The following is a 24,391-nucleotide window of genomic DNA, read 5'->3' as shown; positions in this document are numbered from 1 at the left end:
ATCACTTGATGAGCTGCAGAACTTGGTATATGTGTCACACAAAAACTGACAGCATGAGAAGGAGGTGGCCAGTGTGGCTGGTTGATAAAAGTTTGCTTTCACAGTTTTAAAGCTAACAAACAAAATTGTAGCAACTGCGATAAAGAAACACCAAAGACAGTAATACAGTCTTGTCTGCCCTTGAAGCTCCAGATTTTTTTTTTCCAGCAAGATTTTTTTGGAGACTTCATAATCTTGACGACACCAATTTTTACAGAAATTGTCCATTTAGGTGAAAATCAACAAAGAATGATGTGGATTTATAAACTTGAGCATTATCTAACCATTCTTGCTAAAAAATCTACTCAAGACACTGTAATTCCTTTAAAAAAAAGAGTAAAATAATACACATGAAATTAAATTCACAGGAATTTAACTTCTAGTTAAAGGTGGGAAAGAATTCAAAATTCAGCACATTCATTTCAGGGTTGTTGCAAAATTATTTGTAGTCTTTACAAATATCTAGTCACTGTAATTTTAAGTGCTCGATGTCAAAATGAGTTTGAGAACAAAAGAGCATTTGGAGCAATTAATAATCAGAGCCAATGAATAGAAATGTTGGATAAGTAACATTTGATTCAACCTAAAGGCAGCACTAGGTTAAAGTCAGAGTTCACTTAAACATGAGCAAACAATACCAGGTTGCAAAATGAAACTGAAACACTGGTGAAAAATTTAAGTAAATTGCAAACTAGTGCAAATTAAGTTCTGCGTATTTTCACACAGAACTGTGTATCTGCAGAAAACAAGCCACCACTGAACTTGGAAGTATAAAAAAAGCTGATGAAAACATGCTTTACCCAGTGGTTCATCTCTTCTGGGGCAGAATTCTTAAGCAGCAGACTATATAAAACATGTTAGTCTGGTAAAGCAAGCTCTCCCCTTTTCAACTGGAGTCAGAGTTTAGATCAGAGTTCTGCAGACCATGGAATGTCATCATACTGACAACATCTGATGTGCAAGGGGTACAGGAACATGTGAAGAGCTTGTTCTTGGAGCCAACTTTTAGCATGTAATTGATAAGAGGCAAGATTTTAATTTCAAAGCTGGTAAGGTCTTTTCAAAGCTAGCTACCTAGGAAAAGACTGCCACCAGTATATCCACAGGTTTTTTGATCTGACATTTTGAAATTCTCACCTTTAAGAATTATTTTTCAAAGCAGAATGACAGCTTGTATTTTCAAACAGGGGCTGTTTTATCCATGTAGCAAATGATGTTTACCTTCATAAATGTTCACAGCATAAGATGGAGCAGAACAGTAAATTCTTATCATCCAATTTAAGTCAGTCACTAAGGTTCTCTTCCTGGATTACTAAGCAGCATGGAATTATTATATGGTTATCATAACGCAAACAATAGCATGAAAAAAATAGTTGCTATCATCCATGCTGAACTCCAAGAGAATAATTAAGGTCTGATCCTTCGGCCTCACCCTGCTCCAATAAATGCCCAAATACCTGATTTCAAGATATTTCCTTGGAAAACGCACAAATACATATTACATATACATTAACCCTTCTAGAGAACCTTTTAAACATGTTCAAAAAATAGGTTGGAAATGCTACAGATAAATAAAAGATGCACCTAAGCAAATTATCTACAGGAAAATGTTAAGAGCACAAAGCACTTCACATTCCACCAAAATTTATCCTGAAATCTGTGAAAGTATTCATTGTTAATGGCTATTCTCAAGCAGTTAAATTCTGCTTTTAGCTAAAAGGCTGTGTTTACATTTCAGAACTTTGTAACTCTAGCTAAGCTAAGCTTTTTACCTGGCTGGCTCAGATGACAGGATGAGAAGAGCTATGGAAGCAGAGAACTGAGTTTCATCTACCGTGGCAAAATTATTCTCTGCTTTTGTAGTAGTTATCTTTCATTGAACTATTCACTCGTTTGTTAACATGTGCCTCTGAGAAGCTCACAGTCCAGCAGTCTTTAACTTGGTTACATTTGACCTTCCTCCTACAGCCACACATTTTGTATCTGAAAAGCATCATCCTTCCTAAAGCACTCTTGTCTGGGAATGGCCAGTTTTTACCTGAGAGAGGTTCCATTGAGCTTGTTGGTTTTGTTGCAATCCATACTTATTTTGTGGTGGTGTGACCATCTGTCCCACCATTCCACCTTGAGGTCCAACGACAGTTTGAGGAAGTCCCATCACACCAGTTGGTGCAGTACCAGTAAATCCATTGGGCATTCCCACTCCTACCATCACGCCTGTGCTTTGTCCCATGACTGGCACTGATTGTCCCATCATATTTCCCATCATCCCAGTTGCTGCTGGCACAGGAACTCCCATGGTTGGAAAGCCTTGAAAGTGAGTTGATGGTTGTGTGGTAAATGGCATAGAAGACGACCCCATGAACATACCTGTACCAGAGAAGGGAAGATTTTAGCAGAAGTGTCTTGTGATTTTCCTCCCCCATCCCTAAGTCAGAAGTACACGAAAATAATAGTAAAGATAACTCTGTACACCTGTATTCAGTGCTGCCAATTTAGCTTTTGGTAAAAGCAAAAAATTGCTTTAATATTCTCAAAGGAAAGGGCAAGATTAATCACCACGAGATTAACTGCCAAGAAATGTTTGGCACCCCTGAGGTGAACCAGAACCTTTCAACTGCTGTATTGGAAGATTTGTATTCACACAAATACAGCTAAACCAAAGCTCTGACAGTTCTGTAGGGATCCTGACAGCCTGCTGGCTGCACACTCAGATGCTGCACACCGAGACCCTCACTGATGAATTACATGGCAGAAGCAGACTTCACAAATCTTTCAGTAAATTGTACACTTGATAATCTGAACAGCGATAAATAAATTAAAAACACATATATGTTTTTATTTATCATCCATATTACATTTTAGCAATTTTTCTCAGCTTTATAAAACCTGAAAATAAAAACCTTCATTTGAATATAGTTAGCAGGTATCCAACCTTAGCTTCATACTTGAAGAAGATAACTTTTCTAGATAAAGATTGAAATAGGACTGCACAGAAACCTTCACAACATTATTTACCCGGAGCATTTTGCTGCTGCATTGTTCCTGTGCCATACAGTGATAAAATGGAGTCTTTGGAGAGTTGTTTCTTCGCTGACTCTTCGGATTTTGTTGTTTGCTCAGTAAACAGATCAAGATCCCCGGCTGCTCCAGACAAGGTTGCAGTTGCTGGTTTAGTGCTGGAAGTGCTCTGGGAAATAAAAGACAACACAGACTACTGAAAGAAACCCGCAAAAGATTATGTTAAATATTTACTGTACAGCCTTGCCCCTCAACTTAATAAAACCTCATTAATTTAAGAAACTAAATTTAAGTGAAAGAAAATTTAAAAATACGTGGTATGACTAAAGACAGAAAAAGACATACAGGCAATATGGAAAGACCCTCAGACCAGATGGAGGCTACAAAACAAAGAAAACTACATTGTCAACCAGCTTCAGGGTGTACACATACAGATTATTCATTCCTGTTGCTTCTATATTCTTCATCAGTGAGAAGCATAAATCAAGAGCTGGAGTTATATTATGAAAAATAATTAGGAAATCAATAAGGAGATTAAAATTCGCATCTCATTAATCCTCTCATAGGCAGAATAGATTAGAGAAGAGCTAAAACAAAAGATTTAGTGATTTGAAATGTATCTTTGGAGAAAAAGCAAATTTTTGGTTATCTGCTTCAAGTAATGAAATTTCTAAAATATATTGTTTATAATTGGCTTAGAGTTCTTTAAGCATGTTTCACTTATTGAGAAAGCATAATTATCTAAAACTTACTGCAATCTACAACTGAAAAATTAAAACAGAGGCAGGCTGGCAGGCTTTGTACTGCTCTTGCAATAGAATGTTTTGTAAACAAATTACATCCAGGTGTCTCTCAGTGATGTGAGGTTGCTGCTCATACCCACTCAGTTCCATATGGGAGCCTTCTCAGGGAACCAGGCAATACACAAGTTCTTGTTCTATTCCTTAAAATACACAACTTATTCTGTTACCAGTGGGAACTTTTAATGCAAATCAACTGCATGCACAGAGAAAAAGAGCCAGGACTGCAAATCATACTTAAACTATGGCCTTATTTTAGTCCAGATAAGTTGCTTAGCATATACCTACTGCACCCACATCTTATGTGAGTTTCAACTCTTTTCCACACTAAAGCAAAATCTTCCTTGGAATACCACTGTCAATGAACTCAACACGTAATCAGGTTTGTTTATCGAGATTCCATATCCAAGTTTATCAGACAGACAAGAGGACACCACAAAATACACAGATATGGAACACCCCTGTAATCTTCCTTAAAGCAACTATCTATAATAATCTACTTTCGCTGGTGTGCTGCTGACTAAGTATGACCACTATGGTCATACTGGATTTGTTACAAACACCACAATACCAATGTTCAATATCCAGCTTCAAAAAACACATAAACTCTGTGACTTCTGAAGTGCTAAAACCTCAAGCATAGAGCAATGCCATCGATTAGGGGTAAATAAAGAACAACACAGAACAATTCTGTTATCAGCTAAATTTGCCAGAAACCAGGAAGAGAAAGGAGTGCATTCACACTGTTGATGGTGAAAAATTTCCAAAACTGCTGTAAAAAGGGAAGAGAAAAAAGGTGTTTGCTTTTCTCTAGAAGGCAGAGCTGGAAACCTGGAGGTCTGATCATGATATGCTTACAACCTAAGATTAAATGTTCATTTAATGTCTCTTCATTCGGTTTGGTTTTGGAAGATCCTCAAAGGAGCCAAAGCACCAGAAAAGCACTCCCTGAAGGGCTCATCAGCTGAATGAATGGAAGGTAATGCAAAAATACATGGCAAGAAAACAGCAGGTGGCATCCAAGTTAAAAAACAACCAACACTGACATGATTTTTGTATCTCCAACATTGTCATGCCACCCAAGACCTCTGTAGAAACACACCTGGCATTCATATAATCATTTTCCTACACACAGTACTCTCAGACAGTCATTATGCTAAACCTAAATGCTCATCAGGTGCTTAAGTATCATACTGATAAGCAATTTCATTATATCAGTGCAACAGAATTTTTCCTACAAATTAAAAGAGAGGTGGCAACAGAGGAAATGAAAGAGGGAAGTGGACAGTGGGACACATGGAGTTGAGAGGACCGCAGGACAGAAAAAAGCACATGTGCACTTTCCTACTACCTGCACCTCTCTGCCTGGTATCTAGGAAAGCAGGGATGACCTGTAGAAAAGCCAGGCCTCTACTGTTTTCCATTTGTATGGTGATAAATAATGGCCCCACACAACACTTTCTATTTCTCCCTCCTGACTGAAAGAGCTACCTGCATAGGGAAAATACAGCCTAGCACAAAATTATTCTTATGTAAGCAAGGTACTAAGTACATTATTAAGGTCTTAAATTCTGTTTACGATGCTTACTCTTTTTATCTTTGCACTGTAAATTGACGTGATGTTTATTTCAAGTCTTCCTGGTTTTGATTTTGCATATTTTGTAGACATCTACCCAGTTCCATTAAAAATAATCAACTGTTATTTCCTGGTATATAACTGATGAGGAAATGAGCACTCAACTATATTCAGTTCACTAAGAAAAACACTAAGATCTCATCTGTTCCCTCACTTTTTGGAATTATCAGCAACATCTGAAAAAGTCAAGATTAAGATTTCCATCACTTTCTCAGATCACATCCAAGAACATAATTAACCTTACAATACGATTAAAAATTCAACTTTATTTTTTGATGCATGTCCAGTACTCACAACAAGCAACACAGTGTTTCCATTGCAATTATCCTTATCTAGGCTTGAAAAATATTTATCTTCCTTGCAGTCCCACTTCTAACTCTTTCAGATTTCTCTTCTCTAGAACTCAAAATAAATTTCTGTTCACCTAGACTCTGTTTAGCTGACTCCTTTTTATTCTGGAGGACGATGCCAGCTCTTCTACTGTGCTCCACCTAAGGCATTTGAAGAACCAAAGAGAGTATAATCATGGGTTCATAAATGGTTTGGGTTGGAAGGGACCTTAGAGGTCATCAATTTCCAACCCCCTGACATGGGCAGATCAGGCTGCTGAGAGTCCTTTCCAATCTGGTCTTGAAGACTGCCAAGGATGGGGGCATCCATAACTTCTCTGGGCAACCTGTTTCAGAGTCTCACCACCCAAACAGTAAAGAACTTATTCCTAATACTTAACCTAAAACTACCCTTGTTCAATTGGAAGCCATTTTCCCTTGTTCTGTCACTAGACTCCCAGAAAAAGAGTCCCTCCCCATCCAGTTAAACAACCCCAGCTGCCTCAGCCTCACTTCACAGGATCAGTGCTCCATCCCTCTGAGCATCTCTGTGGCCTCTCTCTGGACCTGCTCCAACAGGTTCATGTCCTTCCTATGTTGAGAACCCCAGAGCTGGATACAGCACTGCAGGTGGGGGTTGCATGAGAGTGGAACAGAGGCGGGGAATCACCACCCTTGACCTGCTGGTCACAATTCTCCTGATGCAGCCCAGGATATTGCTGGATTTCCAGGCTGCAAGTGCACATTGCCAGCTCATATTCAGAGCTGCATCCACCAGTGCCCCAAGTCCTTCTGTGCACTTCCTTCAACCCACTTATTGCCCAGCCTGTAGTCACTTTTGGAATTGCTCCAACTCTGTTTGAAGGAATAAAACTTTTGCTTTCACATACCTGAAAATACAGACAGGGGTAAAATAAACATAAGCAGCAACTATAAACATTTCAACTGATCATATTGGAATAGGACTAAATAGCTCTCCAGTAAGAGCCTGCTTAAATAATACTCATGATAAAGCAAATTTCTGAAACAATACATTTTTACATAAAATCTAAGGACTTTGACATATTAAATCACCAAAATTGATTAATAAGTTGAAGCTTATTGGCCAATCTATGGCAACCATATTAGGTACATACACCTGACCTCAGGGAAAAATGAATATTTATGAACATCTCTATCTAAAATATACCATCAAAGTTTTGCAGATATGAATCATGAAAAACATACATCATTTCTATGAAAATATACTTTTGTAGCCACTGAATTGATTTTCAGCTCCCAATACATTACAATTCAAATCAGACCCACACAGACACATACACACACACAAAATCTAAAAAAGTTTAAGTTGACTGATTTTAGTATCCTCCTTGGAGAAAGACTTGTAATAAATATTTCACTGAATCAATACTTCCAAAGTTAATACCTCCCAGTTCTTTCCTTCTCTTCCTCCCTACAAATTTCATGGAAGAATGAAGATCACACTTTTGCTGGAAAACATATAATACAAAATTTGAAATTAACATATGGCTAAAACAATTTAGGAAATTGCTTTAAGTATAGGTAAAAATGATAGACCTTTGCTCAGTTCCTAAAAAATGTCTGACAACAAACCCTATTCTAATACCTATAATTTAGCTATGCCCACTTCACATGAAAAAAACATCATTAAACATATGAAATGTTCTTCCTTCCTTTCTGTGTCCATGAATAATGCATAATTTATAGCACATGCCTTTTATTTAGTTCTACCATAGGAGCTGCTTCAGGTAACTCTTCTTAAACCCTCCTGAGTTTGCTAATAGGCATAATTCTATTAAAAAAAATTACTCTGTCACATATTATTCTTTACCAGTCCTTTACAAATTCAACAGTTTGCATTAGCATCCAGCTATACAGAACAGTGGGAAGAAACACTTTAAATGTTTTTGAAAACTGTGATAAAGACATATCTGAAAGCAGAGTCAAAGTGCTCATGATCATCAATGTTCAAGTCACATTTGAAAAAGGAAAAACAAATGCTTTTTTTTGACTTGAAAAACATGTCTTGGCTATGACAATGGACATAAATCCTAAATTTTGCAGACATCGTGATGTTTCAGTTGCATTATAAAACATTCAAACAGACATTTCTGTGCTCCACAGTGCCATAAAATAGTGTATTTAGCATTAAATGCTGCCTTTCAGGTTAAAATGGAGAAGAAAAGTAGTCTTGTGAAAACTCAAGGGTCATATAGATCAGTTTGAGCAACACCGATAAACTCCCTTCTTTTTCAGAAGGAAAGCTCTCAAATCCCACTATGGCACTTCAGACACACCTACAATGCAGAACATAATAATAAATATCTCAGTGAGAATGCAAGCTCTGCTATTCCACATTTGATCCCCTTCTTCTACTTAATCTTGAAAAATTTCACTATAGTTTGTTAATAGATATTCAAACAAGTTCAAGTTAAGGTTTGGCCATGGACTTCTACTTTAAATTTTCCAATTTCAAGCACAGGAACTGAATGTTAGGGTTACTCAACTGCTGATCTGAGTTTATGCCCACTTGATCAATTACAGCCTCGCACAAAATAATTCCACATTATAATCACACCTCTTATTTACTTCAAGAAATTTAAACAGACCAAGACCTTAAACCCTCTCTTAGTAAGTCACCCTGTATTCTCCTAACTCTTCTCTGAATCCCATACAACTTTTATCCATGTTGCAAGGTGAAAAATCTTACAAAATACACATAGCACTGCCAAATGAGAAGCAACTCTTGCCCAGCCTCAGTTCCCAGACTAGACACCACCATCCTGAAACAGAACATGTGCAAGGTCTTGGTAATCCTGAAGAAAAATAGAGTAATATTCTTTGTCCCACTTGCTAAGGCAGGTATCCCACATAATCACCACCAGAAACCTGTCTTCTGCTACCTACTCGTGTTCCTGTCTCTTATCTGTAGAGATTATCTGATTACATTTTCTTTGAGATTACTGATTAAAAATGGAAGATAACCAAGAATAAAATCTTGCAATACACCATAAGGATCGCGTGCTTGATAAAAAATACTTACTAAGAGTTCTGTTTGTTTCTCCTGATTACAGCACTCAGAAGAAAGAAAAATGTCACTACAAATCTGGACAGGTTTGTTTACAGCAAGTGAATATAGTAATGATGATACCAGATATTGAGAACAGTATTGTCCTTTCTACCATTTTAAAATCAATTTAGTAAGTACCATACTTAGTCTAGAAACTAGTACAAACATGAACAAAATGTCAAAAAATTCCTCTCACAAAAGGTCCAGTGACCAAATTTTTATCATAGAAATGCATTTAAAATGTTATCTATACATACAATTCAGTATACTTTAGCAGCTACTCCATTATTTAACCAATTAATAGTCATCATCACCTATGGCATCACCTTTTACTTTCCTTTTTTTCACTCTTAAATATTTAGCCTTCTGTTGGATTTTATGCATTTTATAGCTAAATAATTCTTTAACCAGCAGGTCACATCACATATCCATGGAATAGAAACAAAAGAAGCTTTCTTCTGTCTTCTTTCTCTTCTCCTGAGCACATAGAAACTACATACAGAAGTCATCATTTCCAGCTTCAGAATAGCTGGAAAGGGGGAAAACCAGAATTTAGTGCTACCCATTATGTATGGGTGCACATATTTACACATAGATACAACTAAGTACACTTATTAAATTTTACCTGAGCAGGAGGTACTGCAGCTGCTGGTAAAGGATTAGAGATCATTGGGCCAAAGATATCCAGGTCATCATTCAGTGCTGTGACAGCAGCAGTGCCTCCATTTGTAACAGATGCTTCAGCTGGACCATCTAAAAAAGCAACAGAATCACTTTTAAAGTGAAAATTATTAATATCTTAACACCATGAGAAAAATTAAAGCTGTCTATTCCCGCCTACCCTGCCCCCTTCAAAGATGTACTCTATTTCTGAGATATTTTTCAGACTGTTCAGATTTTGTAAAGACTTCTTTCCAGAAAAAGACGGCACATTAATGTCCTTCAGAAAAAAAAAAAAACAAATGAAAAACAACCAATGACAAAAAAATCCACTTAAAAGTTCCCTAAGGACAATCACACCAACTTAGCAGTACACACTACCCATTTCTCAGGTGTCTCTGCACACCAACATTTTTAGTAAGAATTTAAACAGATATCTTACTGAGAAGGTCCAAATTTGGTAGCTGTGTATCAGATAAAATACACTCATCTGTGCTCCGGAATTAAAATTTGCATTTTAGAATCCATGAAGTTATTCTTGATATGCTAATTTACTCAAGAGTACATAAATAAACTTGGCATTAGGGAAGAAGTCCATTCTTCCCCATTTTCAAAAGTACTTTGCACAGACTTAATTCTACAGCTCCATATGAACACACATGCCAGGCACTGAGCTAATTATCCATAAGAACCTATGGCTCTTGCTCTGAGCCTTGGTGTCTGTATGAACATGAACAAATTTACCAATCTAGGTGAAAGAGGATGACAAAAAAAGAATTATGCTTTAAAGAAAATTTGAAAAAAAGTACTTTAAAAGGTACGGGGACAAAAATATCACAAAAGTGTTTTTAAGGAACAGAGCAATCACTTCTCTTTTGATTTTAAGCTGCTCAAGAAAAAGTGGTAAAAATTGGCTAATAAATTTATACCTAAGCATATCACAAGTGGGTTGCCATTACACAGAGCTTGACAAATACAAAGGTTACTCTAGATTCTGCTGAACTTTCTAATGAATGGTCTCAGCAGCAAGTTTAAGAAAGCTTTTACAGGCAATAGAAGATGTTAACTCTAAAATTAGCCAATCTCAGCACGGAAGTCAGACATCTCTGGTAAAACAAACTAGCTGATTAAGTAAAAATTTTCTCTGCAAAAGAAACACTGCCATGACTGGCACAGCTGTTTATACATGACAGGAGGGTCAATATTCCAAAATCCCTAGATTACAGTACACTGAAAACAGTACACTGCTACTAACATCATAAGACTGCATTCTGAAACCATCTACTCAGAAGATCATTATCCACAGATGCTGTGCTGGTTTCGGCTGGGATAGAGTTGATGTTCCTCTCAGTAGCCAGTATAGGGCTGTGCTTTGGATTTGTGCTGGAAACACAGTTGATAACACAGGGATATTTTCATTATTACCAAGCAGAGCTTGCACAGTGTCAAAGACTTTTCTGACCCCACCAGTGAGGAGGCTGGGGATGCACAAGGAGTTATGAGGGGACACAGCCAGGACAGGTGACCCCAACTACCAAAGGGATATTCCATACCCTGAATATGATGCCATGCTCAGTATATAAAGCAGTGGGAAGAAGGAGGAAGACTTTTGGAGTCATGGTGTTTGTCTTCCCAAGTCACTGTTACATGTGATGGAGCCCCAATTTCCTGGGGATGTCCGAACACCTGCCTGCCCATGAGAAGCGGTGGATGAATTCCTGGTTTTGCTTTGCTTACATGCACAGCTTTTGCTTTACCTGTTAAACTATTTTTATCTCAACCAACAAGTTTTCTCACCACTTTTACCCTCCCAATTCTCTTCCTCATCCCATGGAGGGAGTGAGCAAGTGGCTGTGTGGGGCTTAGCTGCCAGCTGGGGTCAAACCACGACAGATGCCTACTCATTTCTGCCTGCCTTCCATGAAGGCCCAGTGGCCATAGAAATGAGCTGACACTACTAGATCTTCCATGCTGAGTCAAAAGTGAATGGCTTGAGGAATGGGAAGTAGCCACCTCAGTCAGCTTTATTACACTGCTGTGATTTGACTTTGCTGGGGGACTGCTGTTGCAATGATTCTGAAAAACAAAGTTACAAACGCAGCTATGATTATGACAGAGCTACTTACACCTTAATGCAAAGGTCTCCTTCTTCCCTTATTTCTGATTAATGGAAGCCAGTGGACAGCAAAATGACCATATCTATAATCTGCTGCACCATTTGATGCAAATTAGTGCTTTGAGATGTGTGTAAATAAACGTACTGGTCATTTAAGCATAAGCTTCTTTTGAGGTCATTCTGCAGACTGACAGTTCCAAGAACATCTCCCCAAAGATTTCAGATAAATTTAGGAATGAACTGTGCATAATTTTCAAGCAAAAAGACTGTCAGGAATTAATAATTTAATGTTCTCATTTTCTCAGTCAGGCACATGTATTACAAAAAAAAAAAAAAAAAATCTCTCATGTCATATTCTGAAGTAGTTTAGATTCCCTGAATGTAAAGGCGTTTAATACAGAAGAATGAAAATTTAAATGCAACCATTTACTGAAACAAGCATTTTACATATTTAGAACATTCATGATAGAATCTATTTGTAAAAATATAGTATTTTTCAAGTATTTAATATGCTGCTTGTAAACTAATATTATGAAAACTCAGATTTTTTGGTAAGAAAAAAAACTAGATTTGTTCTGTAAGAATGTTATTTGGTAATGCACATGCCTTTCATCTCTTACTGAACAAACACCTCCCTATCTCCACTGGTGCAGAAACCAGACATTCTGAATTATTGTTTACAACGGTGTTTTAAGCCTGTATAAATAGTATTAATAGATGATCCTGTTTTACTGATCTCTCAAAATGTAATAGTTGGAATATTTATAGGTATTAAAAAAAGACTCCAAAAACCTTCCCTCTTCCCTACTGAAAGAACTAAATTTCAGAATACAGAAAAAACCTAACAGTGTTTTCACTCCAGTTTATTACTTGTAGCAATATTAGTGTTTCCATCTAAATATATTTGCATGCAGGCATGCACAATCTTGTTTTTCAATATAATTTACAGTTCTTATATAGAGATTATGGACAGTCTCAACTTCAACACACAAGGTCATGGATTAGGATGTATTTCCTCCTTTCCCTTCTCATCTTAAAACATTTCTGTAATAGAAGAAAGATACTCAGCAGAGTTCTCAGTTCTAATTTATTCTAAGTATATCACTATTCATGCAACTTGTGCCACCTACTATTAAAACCCGATTAGAAGAGGTGGTGTGTATATGACAGAAGGAAACGTAGCTGTAATATCTCCAGGGAACAGGTAAGCATCAGATTAAGTTATATGCGCCTGTCTGAGTATTTTGAGAAATTTATAGCTCCAACCATCACAGATTACTTAGCTAGGAATGAAATATTAGATGTAGCAAAAACCACTGCAATGACAGCAGATGCAAAGCAGAGCTTCCATGCTCAGTCAGAGAAGGGAACGTGAAGAATCAGTAGATGCTGTTCTTCACCCTTGCTCCTAGGTGTGGTTCCAAAACTTCTCTTCTTACAGTTTATGACAATATGAGTTTATGAATTTAAAACAATACAGTTTATGACAATTACAGATAATATCTGACTGCTGTCTGCCACACTGTAACAGCAGATGATGCTTCTGATTTCAGATTAGGAAATCTTGTTTCAGTTTGATAGCAGAAAAAAACCACTATATACCAGGATGTATTTAATAATATAGTGAAGGGTTCCAGTGAAGTTTACCTTTACAGTTCTTTTTCTGTATAGGTTTTATTCATCCCTGACATGACAATTTCCAATTCAGTGCTGCTTTCTGTTATTCATATACATCGTAGTTTTCATATACATCATCAATCCTTGGTATATTTATCTGCACCAATAGTAATAAAGACCAGCAGAAGGGCTTCAAAGGGACAGCAGGAGAAGAAACAGCAAAAAAGCAGATCTGGTCTTTAACTGCATTTCTGAAACTCAATTTTTATGAACCAAACTGTTTACAAGAACCTTGTTACTACTCAGCCATGTATTTTTATATATACTATCATTTATGACAGTCATACCAAGACTTTCAATAAAGAGAATATGCATATGCTTATTTTTTACACCAAATTATTAGAAAGGCAGAACTGAGAGAAATAGGTCAATAGTTTAACAAAAATCTGGGGCAAAGATTCAAACAAGGTTTGTCTGGCCAAAATTATTGCAGAATTATTTAATGCACTAGTAAAATTTTATTTACTACTGAAATCGTTGCAGAAGGAAAAAAGCATTCACAGGGAGGCAATTTCTATATAATACTTCTGCAAATATGTGGAAAGCCAGAAAGCTAGTAATGCCTCAAGTGGTTATAAATGTTTTCCTTTTGGGTAGATATATTGCTTACCTAAGCATAATCTGAACATTGCAGCAATACTATAAATGTTAACATATTTACAGGTTCAATAAGTGGGGCCATGCAAACCTCATGAGGTTCAACCAGGCCAAGTGCACAGTCCTGTACTAGGTCAGGGCAATTCATACTATAAATACAGGCTTTAGGACAAATGGATTGAGAACAGCCCTGAAGAGTAGGACCTATGAATCCTGGAGGATGAAAATCTGGACATGAGCAGGCAATGTGCACTTGCATCCCAGCAACTCAACTGTATTCTGGGCTGCATCCAAAGCAGCATGGCCAGTGCGTTGAGGGAAGGGTTTCTATTTCTCCACTCCCCTCTGCTGAGACTCCACCTGGAGTGCTGCATCCAGCTCAGTGGTCCCCAGCACAGGAAAGACATGGACCTATTGCAGCAGGTCCAGAGAAAGGCCATGAAGGTGGATCAGAGGGATTGCTCCTATATGGAAAGTCTAAGATAGTTGGCACTGTTCAGTCTGGAGAAGAGAAGGCTCCAGGGAGACCTTATTGTGGCCTTCAAGTACTTAAAGATCTACAGGAAAGATCGGGACAGACTTTTTATTAGGGTCTGCAGTGACACAACAAGGGGTAATGGTTCTTACCTAAAACAGCATAGATTCAGACTAGATATAAGAAAGAATTTTTTCACAGTAAGAGTTGTGAAAGGTGGCCCTGAGAGGTGGTAGCTGCCCCTTCCCTGCACACATTTAAGGCTGGGTTCGATGGGGCTCTGAGTAACCTGATCTAGTTGAAGATGTCCCTACTTATGGCAGAGGGATTGGACTAGATGACCTCTAAAGGTCCCTTCCAACCCAAACTATTCCATGATTCCAGGTATCAATGATCTATATTAGCATATATGATATTAATGTACTTATGAACGTATCTTTACTATTTCTTAAATGAAACTTTCCAACTTGGGACCAACCACGCTTCTTTGCTACCTACCCAACAATCCTGACAAAAGTACATTTCTCAGTTGTGCAGCATTCAGTGACATTTCATATCATGATCAACCTCTCAAAACTTCAGAGAGCTCTTTCAGAGAATACTTCCCATGCAGAAGCAGATAAGCAGCTTTTAGCATATCACGTTTTACCTCCAACCATGCCAGATGAATGCCCCACACATAAAATTCAGTAAATAACAACATAACAAATCAGTTTTCTTCTACCTATTCATTGTAGCTACAGTGGTTAATCCAGGATATGCAATTGTTAATTTTATGAAGGGTACATCTAAACATGGCAAATGATGCAGAATATGTAAAATGCACTTTTCTTCTTTCTGGTAATTCTTTAAGGTAATATAATTTTAAAATATAATTTTTTCCTTTATATGTCAAAGTAATTTTTAAATGGCACACCTTGGCACACACAACGATCACAAACTGCCAGTTTAACATTCCAATATGCCATTTGTATTTGTACACGCTATCGCACCATTTTTTACTAAATATTAAGAAATCATTTACATGAACCAACCTGGCATAAGTGGAGACATCTACCTTGTAAGAACAAAAAACCAAAAAAGAGCACAGAGCACACAGTTAACATCAGAGATGAAAATGCAGCATTGCCAATCACTTAAGTGCTGAAGAACTGTGGTTTACACACTGTGACTTTCAAATGAAAGACTGTTTCCTATAATTACCCTATTAAAAATTCATTTTATAAAATTCTGCATTATTGATTTTAGTGTCAATTTTAGGTCTCCACATTTTCAACAGGGCACTCTTCCAGCATGAGTAACATCCAAATAATTGTAGAGATGACTAAAAAAGCAGCTTCAGGCTTGGCCTACAGAAGCAGGCTGTTATTTCCCAATGCTTGGGAAGAGAAAGAAGGAATCTGGGGTTGCACAGCAAGAACACTAACTCTACTGCTTGTAGAGAGCATAACAATATTTAGCCTGTACATGCCCATTTCTCCACCTTTCTGGATGTGGAGTTCTGAACTAAAATCTATTCTGAATCAAAAAGCCAAAGCCCACAAATGTTGTTGCATCATCAAAAAGTGAGTATTCAAACAGCACCTCAATAATAACCCTCTGACTAGGAGATCAAGGGAAACACATGAATCTATTTAAAAGGGCTCAGAACAAATACAAATGTAATAGTACTTTCACTGAGGATATTATGCCTTTTCTCCTATTACAAGATTAAAGGTACAATTCGCCAAGGCATATTTTCTTGAAAATTCTGCAATTTGTAAAGAAAAGTGAAAGGGTTTCCTTTTAGAAAATTACCAGCTACAGCTTTCATCGGATAAGTCCTATCTAAGGAAGTTTACCTTGTGATGAAGTCATTACTACAAAACCAACCGAGACAAAAAGAACAATGATCCAGAGACTAACACCATTCCCAAAGCTAGCAGTGAGGTTACTCAAGAAAATACTTTGCGAAGAAGCTGGGCTGCTCTGAAAGCCAAAATTATTCTAGCATGAATTCTGATCCATTAAAATTACTTAACCTGCTATCACCAGTGATTTTTAGCTGCCCTACTAAAAGCTAGTACTATTTTTCACTTGCAGAAATCAAGTCCTAAGAGAATGAATCCTCATTAGAAAAATGTCTGCTCAGTAAGAACGAGCTAAGCAATCATATCCATTTTAATATTATTTGATACGACATATCAAACATTTTAATCAGCAGTGCATCACTGCAGCAAAAATGGTAAGTGAAATTCTGGTATGTATCCACAGGGGTGTTACTTGCTGAGGCAAAGATGTGGTCAACCCACTCGACTCAGCACTTCCCAGGCTTCACCTGGAGTTCCAGTCCAGTTCTGGCTCCTGCAATTCAAGACAAATACAGACTGGAGTGGGTCCAAAGGAGAGGCATGAAGAGGCCAAAGGGCTGCAGGACCTGCTCTATGAGGAAAGAGTGAAGGAGGTCGGTCTTTTCTCCCTGGAGAAGTGAAGGCTCAGCAAGACTCTCATCCTAGTATGCCAGTACTTAATGGGCAGCTATGAAGAGGACAAAGCCTCTCTTCACATCACACAGAGCCACACAGCAAAGACAGAGGGCAACAGGTACAAGTTTGTCAACATAAGGAAGAAATCTTTTACCATGAGATCAATTACTGGAACAACTCCACAGATGTGGCAGAGTTCCCAGTGTTGGAAGTCTGCAGGCTGTGCCCAGACAGGATGCCAGATAATCTCTACGCTCCCCTTCCCATGGGGACTCCTTGGACCAGAAGATCATTTGAGGTGCCTTCCACCCTCGACTACTCTATGGTTCTATGATAGATTGGGTTGATGTGATCTCTCTTTTAATACTATCTGAAGTCTTCTACTGCAGGTGCTAATTAAAAGACAGCTCTTCAAATGAAATATGCAGGTCTGCCCTCATTAACACGTATCTCATTTGCAGCTCAGTGGATTCCAAGTGCTACTGGCTTATTATACTGCTTTTCAATTTGTTATTTAAAAAATCTTTAAGCACTCCCTCCTCTAAAATTATGTTTTCACATACATATTATAAACTTTGCCCTGTTTATATCTCCCTGAACAAGAAGAGCTGTTGAGCACCAATTATAATATTATTTTCATTGCACATTACATCTCAAGTTAGCCAATGTAATCTGAGTTCATTATTGTATCATAAAACAGTGTTACCAAGATTTTTTTCAAATCATGACCAAAAGAATATAGAAGCCTAGCAATCTCAAAACCACGCATTGATTAAATTCTAGTTTTTAATTAGGTTGTTGGTCTGCTAAAGGAAAATAAAGGACAATCAGCTTTCCAACAAGTCTAAACACCTATTTTGTTGGTTTTTTTAAAATAGGCTCATTCTACATTTGTTCTACAGTGTTAATTAAGATTTGCATGCCTATAGTAGCAATTACTTGGAATGAGATATGGACAACATACACATAACCCATGCAAAAATGGTACTTTACAGTTAGCTCTACATCAGAGGGAAAAAACCACGCATTTTGGATGAGAGTGTGAATTTTAAAACAGAGAAAACATTTATTGTTTTGTCACATTATTCATACCTTGTAACAAAAAAATAAAAACACCTCAACATTCTTCTAAAGTGAAATTTTTAGAATTACATTTAAAAGACTTATTAGCCTCCTCCAATATAATGTAGAAATTATGTAGAAAATTAAGAGTAACCATTACACTGATAGAAATTGAATACTCTTAATACCCACTCACAATTTGTAGAAAATTTTCATAACACTGAATTTCAAAGGAAATAAAAATACTGAAATATTTTATTCTCCTATTTCCATGTTAAGATTCCATCAAATGGAAAAAGCACATTTAGAGCAACGCTAGATAAATAAAAGACACATTTTATGAGACTGGCCTATACACAACAGTACAGGTAGACAATGTCAATTAAACTATTTTACTATAAACCATTTTATTTACAGGACAAACGCATAGTTACCTGCCAGTCAGAAAACAAAACGGTGCGTTAGATAAAAATGAATGATGCTTGCAGTCAGTACAGAACACTGAAATGCCCACTATATTAAGTTTTACAAGGTATTAGTCAGCTGCAGTCCGACAGTTTACCATTCTTTTAACTAATAAAAGAATTGTGTGATATAATGCATTTTACAGATACATAATCCAGATGACCTCAGCATTTTCATTAAAAAGTACACTTGTACCATAAACAATGAAATACTACAATCCACAAGGCCTTTGAAGATCACTTTGATAACTTCCCCTTCCCACAGGATCTCATTACTCTTACTAGCAAAACATTAGTATTGATATACCCACATCCCAATGGCATTTTCCTTTATAATTTTAAATTGATGCATGCAATCTCATGGTTTTCAAATTAATCTTCAGTAATCACAAAAAAAATAAAAGTATATAATCTATTAATAATATAAAATTACATATCTATGTGTGATTTAAAACCAAGTAATTATGTATTGCTTACCAAGTCCTAAAAGGTCAATTGTGGGCTCTGATGACTTTTTTGGACTTGCTTTAGCTTCTGATTGCTGATCCTCTTTCTTCTGTGGCTTGTAAGGGAAAAAAATAAACACAAGTAAATGTGTCTGAAAAGACTCAATGCTTAAAAAATTCTCATTAAAGATGCTGCTTCAGTATCAAAAGTAAAAGTCCTTTTCCATATTTGTTTATCATAATGAATTTTATTTGTAATGAAGAATGCAGCAGTTCTAGTCAAAAGGGACATGGTACATGACTGTAAAAAATTATTGTTGTACTCTCACTGGTAAGTAGTAAATCTTAAAATAAATCTAAGTTTGAGCATAGCTCAAAATAAACTGAAGTCTTAAATTGAACCAATGCATATCATGAGTTGGCAAAAAGCTGTCTATAATTTATCAACTCATTTTAGCAACCAAAGTACACAGTTCTGCAGCATTAAAGAAAAAAAAATGTTTTTAAAAGCTTAACTTTAAAAATTAGAAGCATACTAATGACATCAATTTGCCTTTCTGCAAAGAACATCTGCAGAACATGCAGAATTTACAGATGCTGACACCAATGCACACAACCTGAATTCATGACCTTTACTTTATAAACCAGAATGCTAGTAACAGCACTCTTCTCCTTCTGAAAAGAGAACTCCTAGTCTTTTCTTGCCTAGAGACTTCAAAATGTATGATGGTATTGATGTGAAATTTGATTATGAAAATTACTTCATAAATCTGTTTATAGTTCTTCTCACACCAGTATCAAGCTGATCCCTTGAATCCATCAAAACATCAATTTCTAAAATGAAGACCAACTGGTTAATAGTAGTGACATGACAGATGCATTTCTTCACATGCATTTAATGTGCCTTTGCTCCATATTTATCACAAAACCCTGAAGTGGATTGGTTGATCAATGAGTACAGCCTTTAACTAGAAGATATTACTCAGTAACAGTAGCAGGACACTGTCAGGCTGTGCACTGGGCTGACACCAACAGAACCTGCTTCACTCACACCTTTATCACATACAGAATGTGGCTTTCACAGGTCACTGAGGCTCCTGAGGTTGCTGAAATCACTGGATCTTAGTATTTAGCATTAGGAGACCTTTAAAATCAACACAATTGTATAAAGATCTGTTTTTCTGTTTTAGGTAATCCTTTACTTTCTTCCTCTCCTGCAAAAGGGGGATAAAGAGTAAGGAGCTTGGTTGCAATGAGTAGTGAGGGAACTCAAAAGTATTCAAAGGCAGCCCAAGTGAACAGAAGTCTCTTACACTACAGATACTCCTCTTGCATGAGCAAATCCCCACTGGAAACCTTCAGCACAGAGCTCCAATAACTGAACTCCATTCCTGCAGTTACACTGAACAGATATCATCACATAATCTGACCCTTGCTCATCTCTCAGAGAAATACTTGCTCCCTCTTGCCAAAAATCCTTACATTGACTTTACATAGCTTGCTCAAGATCCAGCTGTTTGGGAAAGAACCTGATGAAAAAACAGTCCACGAATTCCCTGATTCTGCACTGTATTATAACTTCCAACATTGTGTTTACAATCTGGAGCATAGCACACCAATTCCAAATGCTCAAAGTATCATTTCTGAAAGTAAACCATGACAGCATATCAATATTTTTTTAAGAGTGACAATTCAAAATGAAGTTTTCTACAATTGACCATATCTCAGTAAATATGCCACAAACCAACATTATTATTATCATCATCATTATTATTATTAACACTAATCAGAATTAAAAGTGAGTACTTCAGAACAGAATGCACCATAAAACCTTGAACATGTGAGTTTTCTCCATCTCAGTAAGAAACAGTGGGTCACAGAAGCTGTAAAAAGAAGCATTTCTGACATGCTCCTCTATTTCATGAAATTGGCTTTTTTCCCCTTTTGCTTAAACAGCTTAAAAATTCTGAATATAGAATGATTTCTATTTCTGAAAAGAAAAACCATTAGAATAATATTAAATGTGCAAATTTTCATTACACTGTATTAGATTTCTGATAACTACCTAAAACCCAAAAGTTCGAAATAAAAAAAAATTAAAGCTTAACAGGTTAGTTTTGAATGTAAACTTTTCACAGAAGTCAAACACTTCTGCATACATTAATAAGAAATAAATAGGAAGAGTTCAAATAGCACTTTCTTTTATTTGGTACTTACTGCTGTGGCAAATTAATCTCATTATCTAGACTAAAAATTCAAAAATATGGGAGGAATAATCTATTTAGGTCCTCTGCTTTGGAAAATAAACATTTTTAATATACGGTAATTGCATATTTCTGTTTCATCACTCTCTAAATAAGAAAAGGCAATGAAGAGACAAGGTATAAAGATATGAATTTCTATAAAAATATGATTTCTTAAGATTCTTTCTTAAAATATTCTAACCATTATTTCTTGATCAAAAGTTTCTGTCCCATTTTGCTCCCCTTGCCAGTATGTAAACTACTAGATTTTAAGGTCACTTCATATTTAATTACTTTTAAGAAAAGCTCCAAAATTATTTTTGAGCTCATTTTTACATAAAATATTTCTAGCCATTAATACTGCATTTGTTTCATTGGTGAAGATTTTCTCCTTACAGCACTATTCAACATCTTTGCAGCTACACAGTTTTCACCAACATTCTAACCTTCAGTCTGAAAAATGTAAAAATATGTTAGTCACCTAACGTTTACCAATAATTCACCTGTATAACAGCAGACACACCAATATTCAGCATCTATCTGGAACAAAAGACCTTCCTCTACAATTTTACCTGCAAAATTACTTTGTTGCCCCCATTCTCTCACCATAACAGGCACCATTTCCTGGAATTTCCTATCCTTCTGCCTGAGATTTCAATCAATTCTGTAATTTGGTATGCCTTTATTTCTGTTTAAGATGCTTCATGGCACACAGGAAGGCTTTTGTACAAATTCAGAAGACATTTGTTTGGTGCTTAAGGTCTGCCATGATTCACAGATAGGGACTTCTCTAAAGTCACCTGCACTTAGGCATAAATTAGGTAAGGCTGGCACCACTGGGATGAGTTAGAACAAGAAACTTGCACGCACACAATTATTCTGAAGAACAACTAAATGACCTCACTACCATGCTGCTTCTGGAGAGAGTTTTGTTGTCTGTTCAGTTCCATGGATTTTGCACTGTGGGCCACCTGAAGTAGATACAAGGAAAAGCAATTGCTCACTTCAGTGTTCTGTAGCAGAGATAATGCTGTATTTCTGGGTTGAGGAGAGAACCTCAAGAGGTATCTTCCAGCCCATATAATTCTGGCATAAACAAGGTATTGAAAGAAAGCCACACTGGAGTCACGAGAAAATTTTATTTCAAATCATTAAGAGACATGTAATGTTTAATTTCTTTTCAGCAGTTTTGCCCCAGTAGGACTCATTCATGACTAAGCTTTATGTAGAGAGTGGCCTTTCAAGATGTTAAGTACTGCACTCAGTAAGCACAGAAGTGTGCAACAGCATAAAAGCCTGCATAACAAGGCAGTGACATTTCTTAAACTTACTGTTTAATTTAGTGCTGTGTTTTATCTCAAAAATACCACATTTTGTAGAGATGGAAGGCAGCACGACAAATGCTTGGGAGTCTTGCTGCACTAAGATCCATCTCAGTTTCTAACACTAGTCTCCTTGACTCCCACAGCAATTATTTTTAAGTATTGACACCAGTACTAGATAACCTATTCCTTGTTATGCCCTTTGGAATATGACCACATTAAAAACAGCAGACTAAGCAGCATTAAGCAAACTAAAAATAGCATTAAGAATCTGATATGAAAAAGGCAAGTAGAAGGAACAGGTACATGATTTTGTGCATTTATTTCCAAGTGAGCCTTCAAGGTTACTGGAGCTACTATTCTTTATGACATTAAAGATTGTCTCAGTAATATATGTGGGTTTAGTGAACTAAGTACATGGTTATAGCAATTTCTAGATATATTTACTTCAGGTCATGTATTAACAGTTTCTCATTCAAAATCATTTTTATGCTACTAGTACATTCTTCTGAAATACTGTCCTTGCAAACAGCAGAACATCAGGTCATCTTTGATATGAAGGTCTTACATGGCCATTTTTCACAGTTGTCACTAATGGCCACTACATTACCCTTCAGGGTACTTCTCATGTTGGAGACCTACTGAACACAAGCAATGTCTGCTGCCTTCCATTATTCTGAGATTACTGAAAACAGTTTGTTTGCAAATATCACTGAAAAAACTGAAGCCAGAACAATCTTCCAGGGAATTGATTCCTTTCATATCCTCCACGTGATCAGCTTATTTTCTAGCATAATTTGGAATTTTTCACCTAAAAAAACCTCGAGTCCTTCTTATGAAAAGAGCCACAAAATCTAATTTCAACCACCCCTTTTTCAGTAGGCATTAGATACTTTGGCCAAATTAAGAAGGCAAATAAAGAATTAACCTTGCAACCTCTTACAAATATTTTCACCTATAAAGCACATCTTTTCAGTACAGGAGTAGGGACACACTCATTACCCAGATCCAGTATGGACACTATAAATTTTTGTAATCCTGTAGATGACAGGTAACTGACATACAATAATCTTTCATTGATTTATCTTCCAATGCTGTCCTTTTAACCTTCCACTCTACTTATGCACTTCTGTCAGTCCTTTCTTCAGGGGCAAGAAGCAAAGCCCAGGGAACAAGTGGCTACTCAGTCTCACCTCAGTACCTAGGAAGGTGATTCAAAAACTAACCTGGAAGCCAGGCACATGAAGGACAATAATCTTAATGGGAGTAATCAGCATGGCTTCATCAAGAGGAAGCCATGCTTGACCAAACCAACAACTTTTAACAGTGCCATGACAGGCTTGGCAGACAAGGGTAGAGCACCACAGGATGTCTTCCTTTACTGCAATATGGTTGAATGGACTTGATAACTGATAAAGGTGCCATCATGGAAACAATTCCCTCTTCAAGCTCCTGCTCTCATTTAATTCTTAGTATCCAGTAATGAATGACTCCCAATTTTATACCCAAATCAAGCAATGTCTTAATCCTGTCTGCCGTATATCTACAAAACAATAATGTGACAGTATGGTGCTAATACCACATCTGTAAATAGCTCTTACATAACAAGATTAATCATCTTTCAGTATCTAAAAAGCAAATATTTTAAAATATTTATGAATGCCTCATAACTTTACACATAAGAAGCAGCCTCTCTTTCTCATTTCATTAAAATGGAAATGCAGAAATGTGTATTTGGACCTTCACTTAATTTCCCATTCACTGTAAATCAACTGGCTTGAAATTACTGGATAGAAATTTATATGCTGGTAATCTCCATATACCTCCACAGTGCACCTTGGCCAATTGTAATGTTCTGTGCTAAGAAACCATCACAAACAAAATCCAAATGCAGGCAACAGTAGAGAAGACCAGGTCACCTCTAACTTATCTGGTTTTAATGCAACCA

The 24,391-nt window shown here is 36.8% G+C and overlaps 1 protein-coding gene across 2 annotated transcripts in view; it reads right to left on the bottom strand.

The window, feature by feature from the left end:
* Nucleotides 1-24,391, bottom strand: part of SMAP1 (small ArfGAP 1) — an 86,321-nt gene that overhangs the window by 1,181 nt on the left and 60,749 nt on the right. For both annotated transcript variants that reach the window (XM_056486208.1, XM_056486209.1), the window contains 4 exons: nucleotides 18,910-18,994; nucleotides 9,542-9,669; nucleotides 3,058-3,229; nucleotides 2,078-2,409 (listed from right to left, as the gene is read on the bottom strand). In XM_056486208.1, coding sequence (XP_056342183.1) covers nucleotides 2,078-2,409; nucleotides 3,058-3,229; nucleotides 9,542-9,669; nucleotides 18,910-18,994 — 717 coding nt within the window. The remainder of the gene's footprint in view (nucleotides 1-2,077; nucleotides 2,410-3,057; nucleotides 3,230-9,541; nucleotides 9,670-18,909; nucleotides 18,995-24,391) is intronic.

The sequence above is a fragment of the Oenanthe melanoleuca genome, chromosome 3, assembly GCF_029582105.1.
Source record: "Oenanthe melanoleuca isolate GR-GAL-2019-014 chromosome 3, OMel1.0, whole genome shotgun sequence".
NCBI classification, from domain to species: domain Eukaryota; kingdom Metazoa; phylum Chordata; class Aves; order Passeriformes; family Muscicapidae; genus Oenanthe; species Oenanthe melanoleuca.
The sequence above is the reverse complement of the archived record's forward strand: the minus strand, read 5'-3'. Positions and strand labels throughout refer to the sequence as shown.